This window comes from Microtus pennsylvanicus, chromosome 10 (assembly GCF_037038515.1).
Source record: "Microtus pennsylvanicus isolate mMicPen1 chromosome 10, mMicPen1.hap1, whole genome shotgun sequence".
Lineage (NCBI taxonomy): Eukaryota > Metazoa > Chordata > Mammalia > Rodentia > Cricetidae > Microtus > Microtus pennsylvanicus.
Window position 1 is genome coordinate 27597106 of NC_134588.1, and position 25012 is coordinate 27622117.

Consider the following 25012-nt stretch of genomic DNA (forward strand, 5'->3'; position numbering starts at 1 on the left):
GATAAAGCTAGCTGGTGGCGGGACCTGGGTGGCAGAATGCATCCCGCAGCTCCTTCAACAATACTTAGAGTTTTGTTCATTTTGTCCAGCAGAGAAGGGTTTTAAGTGAGTGAGTGCTGTTCTGCAGTTGTGGTGGAAGAAGTTAGACCTGCAGGTTTTCTGAAGGGTTGACCGAGGCAGGCGAGAGTAAGCCAGTTCTTACCTGCGGGACTTACCCTTAGTGACTAGCTCTCTTCACCTAGAGTATTGAAGGGTGGAAATGCCTGTTGAGTAGTAAACTCAGTGCTGCCTCAGTCTCCTGAATGCTAGAATTACATAAAGGTGTTCATAACAATGCCTTTCTTGATGATTTTTCAATGTTTGTTCTTTGATTAAATATTTTGTGTGTATATGATGTGGATACCTATTGTGTGTGTGTCCATTGGTGTAGGTGCAGTGTTTGCTTATATGTGGAGAGGCCAGAGGTTGATGTTGGGTGTCTTCCTCTTCCTGTCTTCAGATGGGGTCTGTCACTGAACCCAGAGGTCTCTGATCGGCTAGAGTGTCTGACCAGTGAGTTCCAGGGCCTGTCCTCTTCCCCTGCACATTCCCTGACCTTGGCCCTTTACATAGCTTTTGAGGCTCTGGAGTCCTATCTCTAGCCAAATGATTTTTAAAATTTTACATTAAAAATACATGTGTGTGTATGTGTGGTGCATGTGGAGGTTAAAGAACAACCTGTGGGTGTTGGTTCTTCTTTTACTTTGTGGGTCCTGGGGATTAAACTCAGGACTGCAGGCTTGGCTTTCAGCACCTTTACCTGCTCAGCCATCTTCGTGATCCTGATTTTTGTTTTTAGTATTTAAATGAGTACACGCATTTGTTTACTTTTCAACCATGTGAATATAGTCCGAAGATTGGGAAGACGCACTGGCTGGATCAGTAAATGAAACAAACATGTCACCTTGTAATATGTATAGTTTTTTATTTAAAAAACTTTGAGCAAATGCTTATGTGAACATATGTTAAGTTTTTACTTTGTCAAGTGTTTTGAAGGCTGTTACCTTTTGATCGCACATTTCTTATGTATGTATGTGCACGCCATGATGCTCTTGGGGAAATCAGGGGACTCCCAGGAGTTGGCTTTTCCCTTCTGTGGGTTCCTGTGATTGAGCTTGGTCACCAGGCTTGCATGGCAAGTGCTTTTATTCCCCCGCCGCCCAAGCCATCTTGCTAGCCCCTGTCTCCTCACTCCCCCTTTTCAGGTGGGTGCTATGGATATAAACTCAAGTGTTCAGTGCCTCCTGTCAAGCACTCTAGCCTCTGAGCCAGCTCTCCAGGCCCAGATACGCATTTCTATGTAACACTTGTTCTACTTGAGTAACTTTAAAAACAATTTTCAGAAACACTGCTCTTGATATATTTCAGCATTTGCTTTCAGTCCTTTTCATGATTGAATGTCTTACAAGCGGTTCTTTGGTTTTGTAAGATAGGACTCCTGGATAGGCAGTGAGGACAGTTGGTGACCCTGCATTCTAGAGGCTCACGGACTGTTCCAAACTCACAGTTTTATATTCTACTGCTGGAGAACTAGACTCATGGCTCCAGGGTTGTGGAGCTAGAGTCTTGTTGTTAGGACCTTAAGCGGAAGCTTATTGCTCTCAGCTCAGCTTGCCAGCACAGCAGCATACAGCGGTTTCTGGGCTGCGTCCTTGGCTCTCTCAACTCCAGCCGCTAGGGCTAGTGTTCTTCACTCTGTAGTCTGTCTGCCCTCTCAGGACATCTCCAAGCTGCAACCAGGTGAGTGTTACAACTCAAAGTTAGGATCCCTGACTTTCTTCCCACTTCCTGGGGTTTTTGAAAACAAACAACATGAGTGAAAGGAATCTTGCATTTTGACAAATCTCTTTAGTGTTACCTAAATAGAAGTTGGTTGGATTCACGTCTGCTTCCGTACTCATCAGCTTTGGAATACTTTCCTGTACGCTTATGAAAGCACAAGAGTTTGAGAAAGATATGTCGTCTGCCTGTGGTGATGAGTAGTATGACCTCATGGACGCCTGAAAAGGTGTCAGCCCCTCCCACTTGGGCAGTGAGCTGTGGACTGTTCGTGGGCAGCGGGTCCTTGTGTGATTTGTGTCATCCACTTTCTTTCTTGCCTTCTTGCAGAGTCCTTTGGGCAGAACTATCCAGAGGTGAGTTTAGTTTTGTTGTTAATGTGTGGTAAACAGTGATTGCCTTTTATTTGATGATTAAATAATTAAATGTGTCACACACATACATATATTATTTACAGTGTTCTGTCTGCATGTATTCCTGCAGGCCAGAAGAGGGCACTAGCTCTCATTACAGATGGTTGTGAGCCACCATGTGGCTGCTGGGAATTGAACTCAGGACCTTTGGAAGAGCAGGCAGTGCTCTTAACCACTGAGCCATCATTTCTCCAGCCCTCCAGTAGTGGCACACTGCCTTTAATCCCAGCACTTGGGAGGCAGAGGCCGGTGGATCTCTGTGAGTTTGAGGCCAGCCTGGTCTACAAGAGTGAGTTCCAGGACAGGTTTCAAAGCTACAGAGAAACTCTGTCTCAAAAAAGAAAAGAAAAAGAAATGTTTAACTTTGAGCAACAGGTAATATGCAATTTTGGCTGAAAAATTTCAGTAATTTTTTTAAATCTTAAGGTTCTTTTTTTTGTTTTTGTTTTTTGCTTTCCTGAGATAGGGTTTCTCTGTAGCTTTGGAACCTGTCCTGGAACTTGCTCTGTAGACCAGCCTGGCCTCGAACTCACAGAGATCCAACTGCCTCTGTCTCCTGACTGCTGGGATTAAGCATGCATGCAACCACTTCCTGGCGTTTTTTTGTTTGTTGTTTTGAGACAAGGTTTCACTATGTAGTTATGGCTTTCCTGGAACTCACTTTATAGACCAGGCTGTCCTCAAACCCAGTGATCTGCCCGCTTCTGCCTTCTGAACGCTGGGATTAAAGGTGTGCACCACCACTGCCCGACAAGGTTCATTTTTTTTTAACTAAAAGAAAAAAATATTCACAACTTTAATTAAAGGGCTTTTTAAAATAAATACTTCCATCATTTATACAGTAACTTTTTTGTGTACTTTACAAGTTTTGATGAATGTGATTTATATAGTAATAATGATCACTATGTGTAATTAGCATTTGTAACATTTCCTGTGCTTCATTGTAGTTACTTTATAAAGCTTGACATGGATGTAAAATAATGTAATTTTTTAAAATGTCAATCACACAAGCTGTTTCATTGTGTTTACATTGTCCTGGAGCCAAAGAACTCTTCTAGTTACTCCTGTAATACTTTGCTCATTGACCTCTAGAAATTTGTGTGAGAGATTGATCATCACTGTTTCCAGAGGTTTTGGTTAGCTCTTATAATTATTGTTTATTTTTTAAATCAATTTAAAAGATGTAAGCACACTTGCAGAGATCATTATTGCATGCATTGTCTTTTATGATGGCCTTTGTGTGTGTTTTACATTTGTCTTGTAGGAAGCTGATGGAACTTTGGACTGCATCAGCATGGCCCTGACGTGCACCTTTAACAGGTGGGGCACACTGCTTGCAGTTGGCTGTAACGATGGCCGAATTGTTATTTGGGATTTCTTGACAAGAGGCATTGCTAAAATAATTAGTGCACACATCCATCCAGTCTGTTCTTTGTGGTAAGGAATTTTGATTTTATTTACTTTATTTTTTGTGGTATTAAAGATTGAATCCAGGACCGCATACATTCTGGGCTAACACTACTACTGAGTTAAATAAATACCTCAGACCCATGATTTTTTTTTTCTTTTTTTAAAATGTGTATAGGTATGTTTGCATGTATGGTGTATGCGTGTGTATGCATATGGAGGCCAGGATTAATTGCAGGTATTGTAGATCTGGTAGGAACGGCACCCCAGTCTTTCTGTGTGCAGACTTGAACTTAGTCCCTCATAGTTAAATCCTTATTTTTGCCATCATTTGTCCCCAGAGTCTAGGAAGTGCATTTGCCTCATCTCTGATACAAATGATCATGAGTATTTTCTGAACACTCTTTATATGCCAGGCATTGGATTAAGAAATATAGAATTAGAATTAGAGTGTATATATATATATATATATATATATATATATACACTCTGATTCTTTCAGTAGTCCTCTATAAGTAAAGACTTTCTCCTTCCTATCATAGATACGAAATTGAAGCCCAGAAAAACTATACAGTTCTCTAAGATCACACAGCTATAAGGTTAAGTAATGTTTAGGTTGTGAGCTTCTATTCTTTTTGCTTTGGCTGCTAAGTTCTTCAATAAAAAGCATTTTTCATATTTGGGTTCATATTAATTTGTTTTTCTTTATGTTTCTTCTGTATTTTCTTTCTCTGATTCCTGCCTTCTGTGGGTTACTTGAACAAATATAGGGTTTTATATTGATTCAGTGTTTCGTTGTGTACCCTTTAGTAGTTACTAGATTAAGCACAGTCTAAAATACCCCAGGGCTGACTTTGCAACAGTTCAGATAAGGTATAGAGCCCTTGCCTTCTTTCCCTTGATGCCTCTTTTGTATAAAATGTAATTCCCTTACACATTTCCTCTGCATACATTGTAACCAGCACAAGACAAATCTGTAGTGTTCTAAGATTCCATTTTATCTTTTTCTTTCCATTTAGAGAACTTGGTTTAGAGCCTCTTTGTTATTGTGGGTTTGTTTTGTTTTTGAGACAGGGTTCTACATATATAGAACCCTCTCTATATAGACCAAGCTGTTTTTCAGCTCAGAGAGATTATCCTGCCTCTGTCTCAGGAGTGCCGTGATTAAAGGGTGTGCCATCATGTCTGACTCCTGGTCTCTATAGTTTTTTTTTTTTTTATGAGAAATTGTTATCTTTGTGTTACTGTTTTTATATAGATGAGATGCCACTTTCCTATTACCACTTTTAAGACTTAAGATTGAGGATGTTTCTACATTCAACATATGCTTGTGTTTTGGAATTTTTTATTTTTGTTTTATTAAGTTTTTTGATGTTATAATTATAGTTACATAATTTACCCCTTCCTGTTTCTCCCTTCAAACCCTTCCATGTACCACACCCCTTGCTCTCTTTAAAATTCATAGCTTTTTTTCTTTAATTTTTCGTGTGTGTGTCTGTGTACACACACTCACACATATTCATAAATATGTGAATATAACCTGCTCAATAATATGGTATTTGAATGTGTATGTTTTCATTTGATATTTGATAACCATTTTTTGTGCTCTTCTGAGGAAGATTTTTGTTCTCAACCCTCCTTAGTTGCCTGTAGTTCATTGTCTATGGTTGAGAACTGTAAACTTTTCTCCATCCACATTGGCATGTCTGTTGTCTTTGTTCATCCGGTGTTGGGCCATTATGTTGGTGAGGCTTTATGGGTGTAGCTTCGTGATATTCCTAGGAGACACAATCTCACAGCAAACTTCCTATTCCTCTGGTTCTTAGAATCTTTCTACCCCATCTTCTATAATGCTCCGCCAGCCTTACGTGCAGGAGTTGTGGTGCGGGTTTACCAGTTAGGACTGGGCTCCACTACTCTGCATTTTGATTGGTTGCAGTTTTCTGTAATGGTCTTCATCTGTTGCAGAGAGAGATTTCCTTAGTGGGAGTCTTTTGGGCAGCTCTAACCAACAACTCAAAAGAGAGTTTCTCATGCCTGCTGTTGATGGCCTTGTGTATTTAGGCTGGCCTTAAGTTAGTTATGGATGACCTTGAACTTCTGATCCTCCTTTATCTCCCAAGTGCCAAGATTACAAGTGTGTGTCCCTGTGCCAGGTTTTGTGCAGTCTTAGGAATGCTAAGCAAGGTCTGTATCAACTAAGCTATGTCCCCAACTCCTGGAATGGTTTCTTTGACTTATATTGTTTGATTTCAGTCACCTGTTTTTAGTCGGTAGGGTTTTTTTTTATTTTTTGTTATATTTGGAGAAATTTAACTGTTATTTCTTCCAATACTTTGAAGCCATACTCTGTTCTTTGTAGGACTCTGATGACGTGGATATTAAATTATTTGTTGTTGTCTGATCCCTGAGCTTGTGTTCCTCCCACCCATACTATTATCCATGTTGAGTATTTTTTTATTTTTTGAGTTAACTGTTTCTTATCTTTCCTCCACTCCATTGACTGCTGGATTCTTCTACTGAATTTTTACTTTGAGTTATTATTTTCAGTTAGAGTTCCCTTTACAGAGGCTGCTGGTAGGTTGGAAATAGAGACTCTCCATGGGTCTCTGCTGACATCATCCTATTTGGGAAGGACAGAAGGCCCTGAGCCTTCTTTCTTTCTGTTGGCCTTCACAGGCACTGTGATGGTGAGATCTCACTAATGAAGCCGTTTCCACTCTCATCTCATAGCATCTGTGATAAGTCATAGAGGCCTCATTAGAGCAAGGTCAGGGTGCAAGTCTAGCTGTCTGTCCAGACCATGCTGATGAGGACAAGTGGGTGCAGGTTTTTCTCTAGGACTTGTCTGCGTGGGGAAAGAAAGGGAGGATTGTGTGTAACTGTTGGCATTATCCGGTTGTTGACTTCTTTACCTAGTTCCAGATATCTGAAGCAGGAAGAAAATCCAGGGAGTTTAGTCTTGAGTCATTCATTGGGCTCTGCTGTCTCTAACTAGTCAGTCTACCTTCCGGTCTTTGTTTAACAAAATGTCTAGTATACTTAGCTGCATTTAAGATATGACTATTCATTTTTAATTTTTATTGTTTTTGCTTTTGAAATAGACAGTCTGTAGCTCAGACTGTCCTGGAATTCATGATCTTCCTTCCCCCACCTCCTGAGTGCTAGGATTGCAGGCACATTATTTTGAAATAGCATGTTTGTCTCTTTTGTCTTGTTGGTGCTGTCATGGAGTACTTTAGGAAACTCACATGTTCTTTATCCCTGAAACTCCTCAGGTCCTTTTTGTTTCACGTTCTTAAAGGTCAGCTGATTTGGGAACTTAACTAAGACACTCAAGTTTGTTATTTTGGGTGCTAACTGTAGTGTTATTTTGAAATAGGGCCGTGACTATATATAAACAGTACAAGAGCCAGGCATGGTGGCACATTCCTATCTATATTCCTAGCACTTAGGAAATGGAGGCAGGAAGTTGTGAGTTCAGGGTCAGCTTGGGTATGTAATAAGAAAGTTTGTTATAAATCCCAGTACTTGGGAGGCAGAGGCAGGCGGATCTCTGTGAGTTCGAGACCAGCCTGGTCTACAGAGCTAGTTCCAGGACAGGCTCCAAAGCCACAGAGAAACCCTGTCTCGAAAAACCAAAAAAAAAAAAAAAAAAGAAAGAAAAAGAAAGTTTGATTTAACTTTATAGATTTAACTATACTTTAAAAAATGTTGACATGTGCAATTAGGTCACTGTTTTTTTTAAATTTATTTATTTATTATTTATACAGTGTTCTGTCTGCAGGCCAGAAGAGGGAACCAGATCAAATTACAGATGGTTGTGAGCCACCATATGGTTGCTGGGAATTGAACTCAGGACCTCTGGAAGAGCAACCAGTGCTCTTAACCTCTGAGCTATCTCTCCAGCCCCCTTTTAAACTTTTTTTTAAAGATTTATTTACTATGCATACAATGTTCTGTAGGTCACTGTTTTATCCATAGTAGTGTTATATATATATTTTACCTGGTGCTGTGTGCTAAATTCACCTCTGTTTCTCCCCGTAGTTGGAGTCGAGATGGTCATAAGCTTGTGAGTGCTTCTACAGATAACATAGTGTCGCAGTGGGATGTTCTATCAGGCGATTGCGACCAGAGGTTTCGATTCCCTTCACCCATCCTAAAAGTCCAATATCATCCTCGAGATCAGTATGTTTAAGATATTCTTTTCCTAGGGCGGGGTCTCATTCTGAGTGGATTAGCTTTGGGCTCTGACAACTTCAGATTGAGGTTTTAAGAGGCAAACACAACAGCTTTTCAAACCTATATAAAGTAATTTTTGTGCTTAGGTTAGTTCTACTGAATATATTATAAGGAGATTGTAACTGATCAATATTAAGACTTTGGAAATGACCAAAGGTGGGAATGATGTAATGAGTGGGCCCTGGCTTTGATTCTTTAGAATCCTTTAGTATGAAGAAACAATTTACTATTAAGACTGCACTTAAGGAAAAGTTGCCTAGTATTCCATTACTCAGACACAGCTTTTCACTTCTTGGGATCTCTCATAATCTACTTCTCTGTAAGTATGATGATCATTATATGTGCCTAAAGCCCAGGCCATATCTGATATACATATACTTGTTAATATAATTAAAAATCAGTATTTTGTTTTTACTTTAATTAGTATATTACTGGTTTACTAAATATTTTTAGTAAATAAAATAATCACATTTTATTTGTCGAGATAGGCTCTGTCTGAGTCTGTTCCCTGTTACTAGGTGTGTAGACTTTATGTGATTTCACCATTTCACATTTGCTGGGGCTGGGAGAGCCAGTGAGGAAGTGGTCAGGGACCAGGGATAAAGGACAGGGACTCCATCTGTTGATACCATAGCAATAGCCAATATGTGTTCATATTTTTAAACAGGAACAAGGTTCTCGTGTGTCCCATGAAATCTGCTCCTGTCATGTTGACCCTTTCAGATTCCAAACATGTTGTTCTGCCGGTAGACGATGACTCCGATTTGAACGTGGTGGCTTCTTTTGATAGGCGAGGGGAATATATTTATACAGGAAATGCAAAAGGCAAGGTAAGCTGTGAGGTCAGTGAAGAAAGACTGGGCATCTGCCTTGGCCCATATTTACTTCTACTTTCAGGCTCTTTTCTCCCTGGAATAATCCCCGAATGGAAATGTAGCTAAGTTTTCTTTCGTGCCTTAATAATCATTTCTGTGCTTTGAATTAGAGTAGATTATTTGATTTAGATAAGGAATGGAGACAGTGTGGCAGCTTATTTTATAAAATTCTTTCAGCACTTGGGAAGCAGAGACAGGAGGATCACTGCAAGTTCGAGAACAGTCTGAATTAAATGGTGATCCAGGCTAGCTTTGGCCTGCACAGCAAGACCTCTCTCAAGACGCTAAGAGAAGGAACAGAAGAGAAAGCCTGGGTGTAACTTAGCTGTAAAGTGCTTGCTGTATATGTAAGAGGCTGTGGTTACTCCCCAGAGCCAGAGAAAACAAAAAAGGACAGAAGGGTCTTGACCAGTAGTAGTAATGAAGAGAATAATATTTAAAAGTCATCACCTAGAGCATGCTGGTAAAAATGGCTTAATATCTAGTTGTACAAAAACCCCGTATAAACATGCACACAAAGAAACACGGTATAATTCAGGCCAATTTAACTAGAGTACTGAGACTATCTTTTTTTCCTTGTTAAACTTGTCCTTTGTGGTGTTTGGAAGTGTAGACTTTTGGGGGGTAGTACATTATAGGTGTTTGTTCCGGTAGCAGTTTTTTAAAAATTGTGGTTAAGGTAAATATTAACAGCTGTAGAATGTGTGCCTCCATGCGTGAAGAACTGAAGATGATGCACATAAGCTTTTAAACTCCTCTTGAACATTCACAGTGTTCAGGTCAGCAGGACTCAGTACCTGGTGGTACTCAACAGCAGCCTCTGCAGACTGAGCGGCTGTCAGAGAGGGCTGTCCCAGTCCCTGGCGGCTGTCAGCCCGTTTCCTGTTGATTTGACCACTGTAAGCACTTTATAGGAATGGGATAATACTGTATTCCCCGTTTGCAGCTGGTATATCTCGTACAGCATTGTGTCATCAAGGTAGCTATGTTAAACTGTGTGTCAGAATTTCCCTCCTCTTCAAAGTTTAATCGTATTGTATGTATATGCCACATTTTACCTATTTCTCTGTCAGTGGATTCTAGGGTTGTTGCCACTTGTTGCCTGTTGTGAATAATGTTAATCATCGTGTTTTAAGAGTAGATGGTTAAAACTCTGTAGTTTATTGAAAGAAGTAAAACATAATACCAGTTAGTGAGATGGAATATATAGGACTCAAGATGCTTGACTTTTGCTACGTCTCTGCACAATTTAAAAACAAGTCAGATCTGATTACTAGTAGTCACCAGAATATTTACTTTTTTATTTTTGTTCTGTAAACTTCAGATCTTGGTCCTAAAAACAGACTCTCAGGATCTTGTTGCTTCCTTCCGAGTAACAACAGGAACAAGCAATACTACAGCCATTAAGTCAATTGAGTTTGCCCGGAAAGGGAGGTGAGTGAGGCCTTGTCTTCCTGTGTGTATGGAGTTTTTGTTTTTGTAACAGAATCTCACTACATAGCTCAGGATGGCCCAGCTCTTGTGATCCTCCTACCTCAGCTTCCTGAGTCAAAGATTATGGAATGGCACTACCACACCCAGTGATGTCTTTGATTTTCTTAGTTTTTTTCTTTTTTTTTATGTTTGTTTGTTTGTTTATTTATTATGTATACAATATTCTGTCTGTGTGTATGTCTGCAGGCCCGAAGAGGGCACCAGACCTCATTACAGATGGTTGTGAGCCACCACATGGTTGCTGGGAATTGAACTCAGGACCTTTGGAAGAGCAGGCAATGCTCTTAACCACTGAGCCATCTCTCCAGCCCTAGTTTTTTTTTCTTAAGTGAGTGGAATGCAAATAATAATTTTCCGTGTGTGATAATTTATTAGATTTATTAAAGCTGTTAGAATCTCTGTCTGGTTCTTAGGTTCATAAAATTTCCCTTATTGAACTAGTAGTCACATCTTTGTTGTTGGGAGGTTGCCAGGCAGCTCCTTTACAGAAAAGATGTTTAAGTGTTGTTGCTTAGAATCAAAATGCCTGGCACATAGCACTGAGTGAGAATTTTAAATATTTCACGTACTTATCTTTAGCAGTGCTAGGGGCAGAACTCCAGGGCCTTCCTGACAAGTGCTCTAAAACTGAGGTACATCCCCAGTCCCAAATATGCTTACAACCTGTCTTAGTTACTGTTTCTGTGATGAAACACCATGACCAAAAGCGACTCGAGGAGGAAGGTTTCTTTTGCTCATAGTTCCGTATAACAAATCATCATTAAAAGCAGTGAGGGCACAAACCCAAGCAGGGCAGGAACCTGGAGGCAGGAGGCATGGCAAAGGCCATGGAGGGGTGCTGCGAACTGGCTTGCTCCCCGTGACTTACTCAGCTCCTTTCTTCTAGAACCCAGGGCCACCAGCCCATGAATGGCACCACCCACAAAGGGCTGGGCCCTCCCCCAACAATCAGTAATTAAGAGAAGACTCTACAGCCAGATGTTATGGAGGAATTTTCTCAGTTGAGATTCCCTTCTTTCAGATGACTCTAGCTTGTGTCAAGTTGACATAAAGCTAGCCAGCACGTAACCTGGACTGGTGTCACAGAATTTATATCCCAGTTGAGCATGCACTTAAAATGTGCTAACTGGTTTAATTCCAGATGTTCCCCTGAGTTTGTAAGATGTAGATGGACTGACAGAAACAAGAAAAAAATGGCTTGTCAGTCGGCAGCAGCACTCATTCTCTTTTTAGGAGCATTCAGTGTTTGGGGTACGTTCACCTTCAAAGTGCGTGGTGTATCTGGGGATTGAAGTTGGAGTCTCATGCTAGGCAAACACTCCACCACTGAGCAACAGCCCAGTCACTCAGATTGCTCTTGAGTCAAGAATAACTAAGTCATGTAAAAACAAGGAAAGAAAAAGAAGCCATGCATTTGAGAGAAAAGGGAGAGAGGGTTACACGGAAGAAGTTAAGGGGAGGAAAGGGTCGGGGGGAAATGATGTAATTATAATTTCCAAAAAGCTGGCCGGTGGTGGTGCACACCTTTAATCTCAGCTCTTGAGAGACAGAAGGCGGAGGCAGGTGGATCTCTGAGTTTGAGGCCAGCCTGGTCTACAGAGTGAGTTCCAGGACAGCTAGGGCTGTTACACAGAGAAACCCTGTCTCGAAAAATAAAAAACAAACAAACAAAATAGTTAATAGAGACCGTAAGAAAATGATGAAAAACATATTTTTAAACAAATTTCCTTTATTGTTACAATAAAAAGTTAGCCATTTTAAAAGTGACATATTTAAGGCCAGAGAACTAGCTCAGCAGGTAAAGAAGCTGGCTACCAGGATCTACATGGTGGAAGGAGAGACCTGACTTCCAAGTTGTCTTCTCTCCTCCATAAGTGTGCTATGGCATATGCATCCCCTCCCCAAACAAATAAACATAATTTAGAAAATACACATTTAGCTTATTGACTCATTAAAAATCTTACAATGTTTGAAACAGGCCAATAAATGCAGTATTTAATGAATCTTGCACATTGCAAACTTGTGAATTGAGTGGGCTGGCTTCAGTTCAGAGGTCTTAGATCTCAGTTAAGTCCAGACAGTATTAACATGAGGTTTGGGAATATACAGGACAAAGCACACATATTTTCACTTCATTGGTTTGGAGTGACAAGAAGATATACAAGCATTGAATCTTGGCCATTCTTAATTTCACTCCAGTTAGCTAGGTGGTCTGTGGTGCTGGCCTAAGAAGTATAGAAGTTTTTAACAGGGGCAGATGTCTGACTAGTCAATAATCTCTCTCCTTTCTATAGTTGCTTTTTAATTAACACAGCAGATCGAATAATCAGAGTTTATGACGGCAGAGAGATTTTAACGTGTGGAAGGGATGGAGAGCCTGAGCCTATGCAGAAGCTGCAGGACTTGGTGAATAGGTAGGTATTGTTGCCAGGAGAGGACGTGACTGACCTTCCCTGGGCTCCGGTTCCAGTTTCTCTGGGGGATGTTCTTTGTCTTTTAGGACCCCATGGAAAAAATGTTGCTTCTCTGGGGATGGGGAGTATATAGTAGCGGGCTCTGCTCGGCAGCATGCCCTGTATATCTGGGAGAAGAGCATTGGCAACTTAGTGAAAATCTTGCACGGAACCAGAGGGGAACTCCTGCTGGACGTGGCTGTGAGTAGAGAGAGCAGTGTATTGCTTCGGTTGTGCACGCACTCTCGAATGACTTAAATCTGTGCTGATAGACAATTCTTCTCTCTCTTAAATTATGATTTAGTGGCATCCAGTTCGACCCATCATAGCTTCTATTTCTAGTGGAGTAGTGTCCATTTGGGCCCAAAATCAAGTAGTAAGTATTTTTCTGGTTGATTTTCTTTGAAACTAAATATTTGTTTTTTATCAAAAATCCTTTATACAGAGTAAGCTAACTACGACTTTATTTATTTTCACTTCACGTCAGAGGGACAGTCTTAGTTCTGAGCTGGTTTCCACCTTTGTTTCCATATGTACACACTTTCTGCAACCTTTTAACATTTATTTTGCTTTTCTTATTTCCAGCTCAGTTTATTGTATATTGATGAACACTTTTAAACTACCTTTGTGAAGTACACTTAAAAAAGATTAAAGATGGAGTTATTTAGGGAGAAAATGCAGTTAATAACTTGAAATGTTTATATAGAAAATACATCATGATGGCAAACACTTAGATACCTGAGATTTTATTCTCTTAACCCCAAGTTTAATCTTAGAATCTGTTTCATGTTGAATATAAGTTGATATTGTTACTGATTTTTCATGTGGTGACTTATCTGTTTTGTCTTAGGAAAATTGGAGTGCATTTGCCCCAGATTTCAAAGAGTTGGATGAAAATGTAGAATATGAGGAAAGAGAATCAGAGTTTGATATTGAAGATGAAGATAAGAGTGAGCCTGAGCAAACAGGTAATGCTGCTGTAACTGTGTTAGTGTTGTATCGGTCACCTTTTTCCTTAAGCATGTGTAGTTTTCTCAGTGCTTGAGGAGCCTTAATTTAGATTCTAGTTAAGATTTCACATGGGCATCACCAGTGCTCAGGCAGCTCTTGACTTTTCATCTGTATTTCCTGATGAGTCACAGATGGTTAAGTCAGGATTTGCATACAGCACCCTGCAAAGCACAGAGATGTGCTCAGGCTCAGCTTGTGTCGTGTCTTCTGTTACATCTTTGTCAGTTGGAGAAAGGTCAAGAGCATGGACTCTGGTACCAGACAGCTTTGGGCAAAATAGTTAAGCTTGAATCCTTTATCTCGGAAGTGGAGTAATGTAGCACCCATGTCTTCACATTGTAGAGGATAAATAGAGTAATTCATATAAAGCACTTAGTGTATGTCCAGCCTGGAAGAAGAACCCCAAAGTCTATCACTGTTATGACCTTAGTTATTGTCATTTTTAATTTCATCTTCCAAATTTTTGAATAGGGACTTCTTGAAAATAAAGATCTGACTTTTTTTTGTTGCAAATTTGAAGACAAGAGTCTCATTATGTAGCACAAACTCCGAATCTTTATTACCGATCTTCCCAGTGCTGAGATTACATGTATGCATTGCCACTATCTTGAGATTTGACTTATCTTCGTGATTTCTAGCATAGAACTTTGCACAGTGTGTGTGTGTGTGTGTGTGTGTGTGTGTGTGTGTGTGTGTGTGTGTGTACACGATTACTATGCTCCCAGATCGTTGACACCTGGATACTTCATGGTACAGGAATTAGAGAATAGAGGTTGAAGTTAGATCTCTCTAGCTTGGAAACTGCGCCCTTTTGTGTTTTGGGAATACCTCCAGGGATGCAGAGCATTGCAGATGGTTCTGGTAGTCTTGGACTATGTTTTGTGAACCTTTTTAGGTGTCCACATTAACCAGTCCCTCTTCCTATCTCCCCATCATCTATTATTTTACTGCAACATTTATTGTTTTATGCTGAGATGATCTGTTTCCTGGGTAGACTGAGACATTTACTGAAGAGCCGTTCCCAACTTTCTTGGTTGTCAGCTATTTCCTAGTAGGAATTCAGCCCCTATTGTTAAGTAATCAAGTAAAATGAGCAAGGATTATTCTCAGGCCAAAAGCAGTTTTCCATTTCTTTTCAAACCTCTCCAATTTTCTGTCCTACAGGGGCTGATGCTGCTGAAGATGAGGAAGTAGATGTCACCAGCGTGGACCCCATCGCTGCCTTCTGTAGCAGGTGAATGCCTTGGAAGCCTGGGTATCATTCCTGTGTTTTGTGCATTGCTCAGTTCCCCCAGCTGTCCCTTCACTTTCAGCTGCTTAGTAGTATGACTAGCAATCAGTCCTTTGCTGAACAAAATGTGATGTAGATTTTAAGAAAAAAAAACAGGCATGGTGGCCTCTGGAGGTAGAGGCAGGTGAATCTTTTGAGTTTGAGGCTAGCCTGGTCTACAGAGTGAGTTCCACGACAGCCAGGACTACTATATAGAGAAACCCTGTCTCGGACAAAAAAAGAAAAGAAACTACAGTAATGAGCTTAGTCTGTTTATGGTTATGATTTATGGATATGGTTCTCTTACCCAGTTTCTTTCCTTCGTCTCGTCTTTCTTAAAGTCTAGGTCTGTAACTGTTGTGTGTATTAAATGTAGGCACTAGAGGAAAGGCTGAAGGGCTGTGGTTTAAGCAACTATCTCCTCTTTTTTTCCAATCCCTTGTCTGATCCTGTTCCGAATAGTGATGAAGAGCTGGAGGATTCAAAGGCTCTGTTGTATTTACCCATTGCCCCTGAGGTAGAAGACCCTGAAGAAAATCCATATGGCCCCCCACCGGATGCAGTCCCGACCTCCTTGATGGACGAAGGGGCTAGTTCAGAGAAGAAGAGGCAGTCTTCAGCAGATGGGTCCCAGCCACCAAAGAAGAAACCTAAAACAACCAATATAGAACTCCAAGGAGTGCCGAATGATGGTAAGAGTCGCCTCTTTATTCCGGTGCCTATAGATACATTGATTTATATTCTTGGGCACACACGAGTAATTTCCTTTTGAGCCATTTTTACTTTAAAGGAGCTTTCCCATGAGTCCTTTTCTATATTGCTTCACAGTTCTGTGATGTTTGCATTTGTGTTCACATTTAAATGAGAATGTTCTGCTCTCCAGTACCTTGCCTAAGATGACAGACATACTTTGTCTTCTGATACATGACTTAGAATTTGTTTCCTTGAACTGCTCATCTTTTTTTTTTTTCTTTTCCATAGAGGTGTTTCACTGCCTGCTAAAGTGCCAGTCAGACCTGCACGGTCATTTCTCCCTTTCCAGTTTTACAGTGGGGTCAGGAGCTTTGTGTTACCGTGTGTTACAGGGTTTTACTAGGGACGGGGTGGTGTTCGTATCAGCACCTTCCATTCTTTTCTCTTACAGCTAGCAATAGATAAATTAATTATACAACGGTATAATCTCTGATTGTATACTCTAGTCCAAGCAGCAGTGTCTTTCTGGTTTCTAAACCACTGCTCATAGTTACGTCAACCCTGCATGTATTTTATTATTCTTGCTTTATAAAAGAGAGAAGTTGAGCTGAAACTCTATAACTGGTCCAAGTTCTCACAGAAAATGGTGGAGTCAGGACTCTGGCCCTGGTCTGTCCATTTGTTTTCTGATCGCTTATGCCCGTACTGTGTGCTGTATCCACACACTCCTGTTTGGGTTTGATTGACTTAGAATGAGTGGGTATTTTAACTGTTTCTCAGTTTGGAGCTGCTGTGTTTTGGTATAAACCATGTAATATAGACTGTGTACACCTTTTGGTCTAAAAGTATTTGTCAGTGTAGTAGCCATTCTTTTGTAGCTTTAAAAACAATGTGCTTTTTCCCTTCGATGAGTGATGTGGGCCATAAAAAGCAATGCTCTCTGCACGCAAAGGTCTGGTTGGGATATGGGACCATTGTGGTATGGACTGTTTCTCATGGGTGTCTGTCCTCCTGCAGAAGTCCATCCATTACTGGGTGTGAAGGGGGATGGCAAATCCAAGAAGAAGCAAGCAGGCCGGCCTAAAGGATCAAAAGGTAAAGAGAAAGATTCTCCATTTAAACCGAAACTCTACAAAGGGGACAGAGGTTTACCTCTGGAAGGATCAACGAAGGGTAAAGTGCAGGCGGAACTCAGCCAGCCCTTGGCAGGTAAGGACACATTGGGAGCACTGTCTGGCTTGCTTTGTGGCCTTGCTTTGTACAGCTCCTGACTTCCTTTAACTGCAATGGGATTTCCCTCCCTTTCTTCCTTCCTTTTCCCCAGCATCAAGTAGTCTTTGGATTTTAAGCTGCTAAAGGCAAGCTAAACCAAAATTGACTTAATTCACTGGCTTTCAACCTTAGGTCCATAAATAGACTACCAGGGCTCTACTTCCTTCAGATACAAAGTATTATGTGAGTATTTCTGGGGAGGAACCCCTACTTTCCATTAGATTCCTAGAGGAAAATCTCTGACCCAAAAGGATATGAGCCTCTAGCCAATACATGTCCTAGACTGTATGTGCCCTAAGTGTTTGTTTTTTAAGTTTTCATTTGTGGATGGTTCAGTAGCCAGAAATAAAAGCTAAGCTGGTTTAATGTAGCACTTGACTATTAAACTTCAGCATCTTCATATTGTTCAGGTGCTCCAAGGTGTGGTGGTCTTTCTCGACTGTCCAGAGAAAGGAGAATTTGTAACAGTACCATAAAGGCTTTGAGGGTTCCCCCAGTATCTGAAAATAGGAGGAGATTGCAAAAAAGATACAGTATAGCTTCCTAACATCTAAGTGTCCTTTTGATCATGAGCCTTAGCCCTTAACATCTGAGCCATATCAGCCCCCAACACATGATACATGACTGAGGGAGTTTTATCAAGGAATGGAAATTCCTAGAAAATACCTGGGAACCAGTTAAGTGGTGTTTATTCGAAAAACAATGATCAAGTTAGAGCTCATCTCCACTCAGATGTCCCTGGGATTTGAAAGTCTGTATGTACCATTAGACACGCACACACACGCATGCACACATGCAAGCCTGTATATATTCATTAGACAGACAGACACATAAACACCTTGAGATTTGAAAGTCTGTCTGTATCCATTAGACATGCATACACATGCATGTGCACACACAAGTCTGTATACATTAGATAGACACACATACACACATGGACATACATAAAAGAAGTGCTTTTGTTAATAGAATATTCTCTTTTTTTGTAGCTATTCGACACAAGATAGATAAAATGTCAGTGGTTATATTTAGTTTTTTCTCCTTTAAGATTTAGTTTAAATGTGTTAATCCACATATGATAAAGAGTAGAATGCAAGGCAGAATTCCTTGTTCAGTTTGTACCTTATGCTAGTTAATTGTTGCCTATAAATAGGAATTATTTTCTATAGAGAAACTTAAAAACAGACTAAGTCATTACTCCTCTAAGTTCACTAGATCAGGACTTGCATTTTTCATGCTGCAGTACTGTACCCTGACTAGGGGAGTCCCCTGCAGCAGTGGTTACAGCACCTGGTCAGCAGTTCCACCTCCATACTGAGTCCTGAGCTGTGTGTGGAGCAAGGAGCACAGGTCAGCAGTTGACTTCAGATGAGCAGTCTGTTGACATCAGCAGTTGTTGATGGTCTTTCTGTGCCCGTGTGCATGTGCTGGTGTCAGCTCACAAGAAACCCAATCTGAAGTTTGAGTAGATTTTCCTGCCACAAAAAGTCCAGTTGCGTGATTTAAAATGTGGCCAGATGTATAAAATTAATTAGAACACTTTAGGACATAGTCTCCATGCTTCTGCATAGAGCAGGCTGGCCTCAAACTCACAGAGATTCTCCTGTCTGTTTCCAGAGTTCTGGGTTTAAAGGTGTATGCAAGCACGCCTGACTCCCCGCCCCTCCGCCCCCCATTCTTCAGAACCATCCTATAAGGACTTGGGAGCTCTGTGGTGTGGCTCAGTGGAGCAGCATTTGCCTAGCTTATGCAAGGGCCTGTGTTTGAGCTGCATCATCAGAAAAACAAAACCCTGTTAGTTAAAATTAATGTTGTATTTTTCAATAGGAAGTATATATAGTAAATGGTAAATAAACCACTACAGAATTTTTAAATTATCTTTCTCAACAGACTGCTCATCTGAAGTCAACTGCTGACCTGTGCTCCTTGTTCCTGAGTCCTTGCTCCACACACAGCTCAGGACTCATAGAGGCCAGCCTGCTCTATGCAGAAGCATGGAGACTATGTCCTAAAGTGTTTTAATTAAGTCTCAATAATAGACTTAAAATTTCAATTTTAATCAATATGTTTACTAGTAGCCACAGTAACTAAATGTCTAAATGAGACCCAAGATCAAAATGTTGGAAAGTTTACCCAGTCCTGGAGAATGCCGTTTTATTCCTCAAATTCATTAGTGTTATTATTTTAGTAGCAGAAAAGGATTTGTAGTAAAACTTTGAACTGTATGTGAAATGCATACTGGTTATGTATGCTGGCTATGTATGTATACTGGCTATACATATGTGTGTATACTGGCTATGTATGCTGGTTATGTATGCTGGCTAGCATTACAGCCTATTCTATTAAGAGTAGGTACTTCTGTCTAGGCTGTTTTTGGAGATGCCCCATTGTCACTTTGTTTAGCCTCAAGTTGAAGGAAGTACTGAAGTAGAACTGTGTCTTTAGTAACAGGGTACTTCATGTCGGCTTTTTGTTTCCTAATTACTTTTGTTGAGCGCTGAAGTGGATCAGCCTTAATGGGAGGCAACTGTTTTAACAGCTTTATCCTTAAGAAGGACTAGAGAACTTGTCCCTGGTGGGGTGAGGGGAAATATACACAAGGGATAGAGCAGCTCCAGTCCCCTCCAGTCCCCTCCATTCCCCTCCAGTCCTGCAGCGCCTCAGGATTGCATGCAGCGTGTGCTTCTTCATGCAACTATGTGTCCTTCTTCCCATGTCCTCCTTTCTTCTCTGGCCTTGGTTCATTGATCTTTTCCTGAATGGAAATCTCCAGAGCAGATTAAATACCACAGTGCTAAGGATCAGCATGGTTAACAGAACCTCAGCAGGGATCTTGAGGCATAGTTCCAAGACTTTCAGATTTCAGAGGGTTTCCTGACAGTTGAGTACAGTTTGGAACTTTATGGGGCTGCAAATTTGTGAGTGGTGACACTAGATGTCCCAGATAATTCTGGAAATGTCACTCTCAGGATAAACTATCATGTTTTCTGTGTGAGATTCTTTGGTTGAGGTAAGGGCTTCATTCAATAACACGGTGGTTTTTGGAGGATCCTGAGCAAGTAAAACCTGGACCTGCTGTTGATTTGCTTGTGGCCCTCCAGGGACTTCTGAGGAAAACTGGAATACTGATGCGCCAGAGATTTTCAGTAAAAGATAGTGGGTAGCCATTATTTTCCTCCAGATATTAAGAAATAAAACTCATTTAGAATGCTTATAGCGGAGATCTCTGAAAATTAGCCCATGGTTTAGGGAAATAGGTCGGTGTTAGGATTTGTGTAGTATGTTCAGGGCCCTGGGTTCTGCTCTCGGCACTGTAGAAATAAACCAGTCTACACTGGGGGTGTGTTCAAGGTTCATTTCTGTGGACTCCCTTTAACTAGACAGCTTTTGCATTAGAGTCAAATTTTCGAAGGCAGAATTGTAGTGTTAAGCTGTGTTTTGCTCAAGCTGGATAAATGACAGCTGTTTATTAATATGTGCAACTGACCAATTGCTGCAGAATCCATTTTGTAAACCTTAATTGTTCTAACAAGAAACTGCTGTTATCTATTGTATGTTAGAACAAGAGATTGCAGATTTCAAGGGACACGGGAAGGCAAATAGAACCACTCTTAATCTGGAATCTGGGGCGGCTGAAAATTCTTTGATTTCACACAGCGCATTAGTGTGACTGGCACAGGAGCCGGCACTCGTGAGGAGTGTGTGTGTGGAGGGAAGCCTGGTAAGGGTAAGCCTGAGTTGGGGACTCGCTAGGGACAGGCCTGCTGGTGCCATTGTCTAATATCTCTGTTTCTGTTACCTTAACTCTTCTGAGCTTGAGGTGAGAACACAAGCTCCGTTTTCCTTGTTACCCAAGACCTAAGGTTCCTCAGCAGTAAACCTCATCAGCAAAATGCCACAAAGGACTGGTTTATCACATAATACAATATCCCCTTGCCCCTATGGTAGACACATAGACCAGTGCCTTGATGTATAACCTGGATCTGTGGGAGGTAACAAGGCCAAAGTGGGCAGAAGAGCTGCTTTTTCAGAATCGGGCACTATGCAGATTGCCCTACCTTGGACCACTCTGCAGCAGCGCTTGCCTTCTGGAGCTCCACCCCTAATCCCTTGCAGCAGCCTTGGTCTTAGCTGCCCAGTAGTGAGTGGACTCTACATTTGTCCTCCTCATCCTTCTCTCTTAGAAATGGTCACACAGAGGCTAATTTAAGGATCCTGCTATCTCATTCTGTGGGACCCTCCTAGCTGACAGTGAAGGATTGGAAACCATGTAGAATGTTCTCTTTGGCCATCCTGAATTAGCCTCCTAGTGGGAGAGACCAAAAATAGTTGCTTATCTTAAGCTGAATTTTTCTTAATTTTATACTGCTGGAGATTTCCTGTATGATGCAACTAAATATTGTTTCCATGGGCAGATGCTGCAGGCCTTTGTCGAGCTGTTTTCTCGTACATTACTTTGCTAATAGTATTGCTTGCTTTGATTTCAGTTTGTTGCCTAATGCCTGAGTAAGCCTGTATGTGTGACTATGCACGCACGTCTTACATGAGAATGGGGGTAGTGTAGAAACTGTTTTGTACAGTAGAAGGGGCTCGTTTGTTGTCTTGAGTGCCTATTAAAGATGTTGATTTATGATCAAACCACTTTTCTCCATCATGATTAATGGTTAAAATGGTGGTGCTGTGTTAATTTGTAAACTGAAAATTCAGTCAACATACCTCTGGGAGCAGTCAGTGAGACCAGCGTGAAAGAAGTAAATTAACTGAGTCTAGTAGACTGTGTTCTGTTATCTATAGTTTTAAATCAGCTCAGGAAATTCCTTATATTTTATATTGAAGGAGATTTGAAAAGTATGTTTGTCAAATACAAACATCTTTGGGAATTACAGTTTTACTTTTCACAGTGTAGCATTCAGTAGAGAAGCTTGTATCTTGTGCTCATTTCAGTCTGTTCTCAGCAAATGTGAGTATATTTTTATTGCCAGTTTTCATTTTTATTAGAGTTTCATTTAAAAAATAACATTCAAAGCAACTTTGTGAATGAGTACTTTTCTTTCATTACTTACGCAGTTAATTTTCACCATTTCACAACTCCAAGCATCATGTAATCCTTCACTTAAATTCTATCCAGGAGGCTTTCTTCATCTTGTTCTCTTTTTATACTTCCTAGTTAATATTTCACAGCAGCCATTTAAAGATGCCCTCACAAGTCGAGCAGCTTCTGTGGAGTCATCAGGGAAGTGCTGATGTGATCTTACTATTTAGATTTTATTCACTTACCAGTTCTTGATGCATGGAAACACAGATAGTAGCTTTCATCAATGGTGCACGTTATCTGGGTTCCAAACTGATACAAATGTCACGTAAGGAACAGTGGGGCTGGGACAGGGGTGTCTGTTCACTGTTGGTTAGTGACTGGTTAATTAGTCTACTATATGAAAGAGTGAAAGGGTCGGTCCCTGGAGTCTGTCTCTTGTGATCACCCGAGAGCCTGGTTTTCAGCAGTTACGTAGAGGCTCATGCATTCACACTCTCTACACACACATCGGGACAGTACTGAAACAGTATTGGGTGGGGACTTGGGTTTAGAGTGACAGTTGCTTCTATGAAGAGTGACTGGGAACTGGGTTATGCACTTTCTTCAGATGGGACATTCTTGCCCATGTGTGCCTGTGACACTAAAGGAAATCTCTCCTGTCTCATCTCTTTAGCAGGAGGAGCAATCTCAGAACTGCTATGAAGACGGTGAAACTGCGTTCCCTCACGTTGTCGTCAGGTAGCCTTTGGACAGTGTGGCCGGTCATTTGAGATTGGCTTGAATTGAAAACAAAGGCCTTTCCTCCTGCCCAGGAGGTGGGAGGAGCGGATCTTATGTTTGAATGAAGAAGTGAATTATGGAAGAAGAGCACAGGTCCCTGCCTTCCCTTTCAAGCATAAGTCCAAGTAGGCTCTCAGGAATGAGGATGCGTGAAGACGTCAGATCTGACTCACTTCAACTTCACACTTGGTTGTGTTGCTGGTGAAAATGCCCATGTTTTGTTCAGCTAACTATTGAAGTCACATCCTTTGGACATGTCATTTCCTATCTCCTGTTGCCTTCCATCCTCAGTGCATGTCCTTGAGTGACTTTGTTCTTTTCTGAAATTTTGCTACCAGTATCCTAGGAAAACTGATGCATTTTTCTGTTGCTTTCATAACTTCACCACCCAGATGCTTCCTGTATTTCTATATTGTGTATAAAGGTTGTACAGAGAAGCGAGTGCTTGAAAGATTTTAAATTGGCAGAAAAGGAAGGAAATTAGGAGGCCCTGTCGTTTGTGTCTCACCACCTTTCGCTCAGGGGCTGGGCTCTAGGGAATCCGGGGCTTCCCTTGCTTTGCATGTTTTCCAGTATCAGATCTGTCTGAATAATCATGGCTTTTGGATAGGATTAGTTTTATCCATCTCCAGCTAAGAATCAACAGTGGCTTGTCTATTACTTTACCTGTGTTGACTTCCAGAGTTAGAAACAAAGCAAGGTATTTTTCTCCACAAGCTTCTGTATCATGGGGGTGGGGCACCTGTGCGAGGACTGACGTGGAAACCCCCAAAATCAAAGCAGCAGCAGCTTGCTTCAAATCAAAGATGAGGTTCATTCGTTAAATCATTGCCTGTGGAGAACCTGTCCCCACCAGCCATTGTGTGTCTCTTCCTGGAGCCAGGCCCCCTGTGTTTTCACTCACTTCCTTTCTGTGAAAGGTTGCTTAGCTTTTTTACCCTTCTCTTTCTTGCTCTGGCTCTCTCTGCATTTGCTGTTCTTTTAATAAAAATAGCAAATTGGATGAATGTGTACAATAAGTGTTTGAAATTTTTCTGAAAATCCAAAGTCAGGAAGCCAAGTGTGGAAAGGGTTAATTAGTAAGCTTTTGGCTTGCCATGGGTCATACTTTCTCAACATTGAAAGGGGGTTAAATACTGTGCTAATTGTGAAATCTCTATCAGTTGGTGAAGGCTCCTTCAGATAGCCAAACCCGTTGATTACTTTATATTGTGGGGTAGAAGTGAGGTGGACCCTGCAGGAAGTCCCCAGAGTCATTGCTGTGCCGCTTCCTCGAGTGTGAGCGAGACCAATGGTTGTGATTGGTAAGTGGGTCACAGGACACATTTTTATTTGTGGACATTCTCTTCATATCGTGTCTCTCTGTACAGCACCCCGCAGTAGTGTGCAAACCAATACAGGGATTTCCTCCATCTGGATGCTAGTGCTGCGTCTGTTTCCATTATCTGGCTACTGAGACAATCAGCTCAGGCCTTGCCAGATTGTCTCTGACAGCAGCTCCTAATCATTATTTATACTTTTGGAATTTTTTGTCATTTCAAAAACCTTCCGTCTACTTCGAGCTAGGATTTTTGATTTGTGTAATATATGTATATTCTCTTTTCCTTTTTGTTGTTTCCCCTGCCTCTCCATTTTGTTTCTTAAAATATTCTGTAGTTTTGTACAAGATGAGACTTAGCCTTGGGTACTTCTTGCCAAAGCTTTAATGCTTTGTAAATAAAATGGGATGTTTATTAAACCACAAGTACAGATGTTTGTAAGATGCCTACCTTTGGAGCTCAGCAGCCACTTCGTTTTGTGGCTTATAGAATTTAAGTGTGGAGTTTAGATCTTTCTCTGGTCATTTGGGTCTGGAAAGGTCAGGCAGTTTGGATTTCTTCCTTTGTACAAACTAGAAATAAATGATTTGAGCTAAAACCTGGTGTTAATTAATAAAAAAAAAAGGTCATCTTTTTTAACTCAGTGCAAGCTTTGAAGAGGCCACAGTGCTAGGCATTCTGAGAGGTTACAGTAACATGTCTTGGAGGGTCTAGCCTTCCAAGGTCTTTGTTAGCCTAAATATAGTTACACTCTTTCTTGATAGTCATTTTCTCTGATTAAGTAACTTTAACATCCATATTGAATATTCACTGTCTCATAAGAATAAGATGTCTCAGAACTCTAGTTCCCTTGGGTCTTAAACTTCTTCTTCTTTTTTTTTTTTTTTTTTGTTTTTCGAGACAGGGTTTCTCTTTGGTTTTGGAGCCTGT

The 25012-nt window shown here is 40.9% G+C and overlaps 1 protein-coding gene across 4 annotated transcripts in view; it reads left to right on the forward strand.

Moving 5' to 3' along the window:
- The window catches only part of Rbbp5 (RB binding protein 5, histone lysine methyltransferase complex subunit), a 28144-nt gene extending 4378 nt beyond the window's left edge, over window positions 1–23766 (forward strand). The window contains exons 2-14 of one of the 4 annotated variants that reach the window (XM_075987898.1): window positions 2149–2174; window positions 3496–3668; window positions 7686–7826; window positions 8548–8710; window positions 10080–10189; window positions 12544–12663; window positions 12750–12903; window positions 13007–13078; window positions 13553–13670; window positions 14878–14947; window positions 15446–15675; window positions 16694–16885; window positions 22657–23766. In XM_075987898.1, the coding sequence (XP_075844013.1) occupies window positions 2149–2174; window positions 3496–3668; window positions 7686–7826; window positions 8548–8710; window positions 10080–10189; window positions 12544–12663; window positions 12750–12903; window positions 13007–13078; window positions 13553–13670; window positions 14878–14947; window positions 15446–15675; window positions 16694–16885; window positions 22657–22685 (1598 nt within the window). In that variant the 3' untranslated portion in view covers window positions 22686–23766. The remainder of the gene's footprint in view (window positions 1–2148; window positions 2175–3495; window positions 3669–7685; window positions 7827–8547; window positions 8711–10079; window positions 10190–12543; window positions 12664–12749; window positions 12904–13006; window positions 13079–13552; window positions 13671–14877; window positions 14948–15445; window positions 15676–16693; window positions 16886–22656) is intronic. The other 3 variants (XM_075987900.1, XM_075987899.1, XM_075987901.1) reach the window with 3 other exon arrangements.
- Window positions 23767–25012: the final 1246 nt, after the last annotated feature.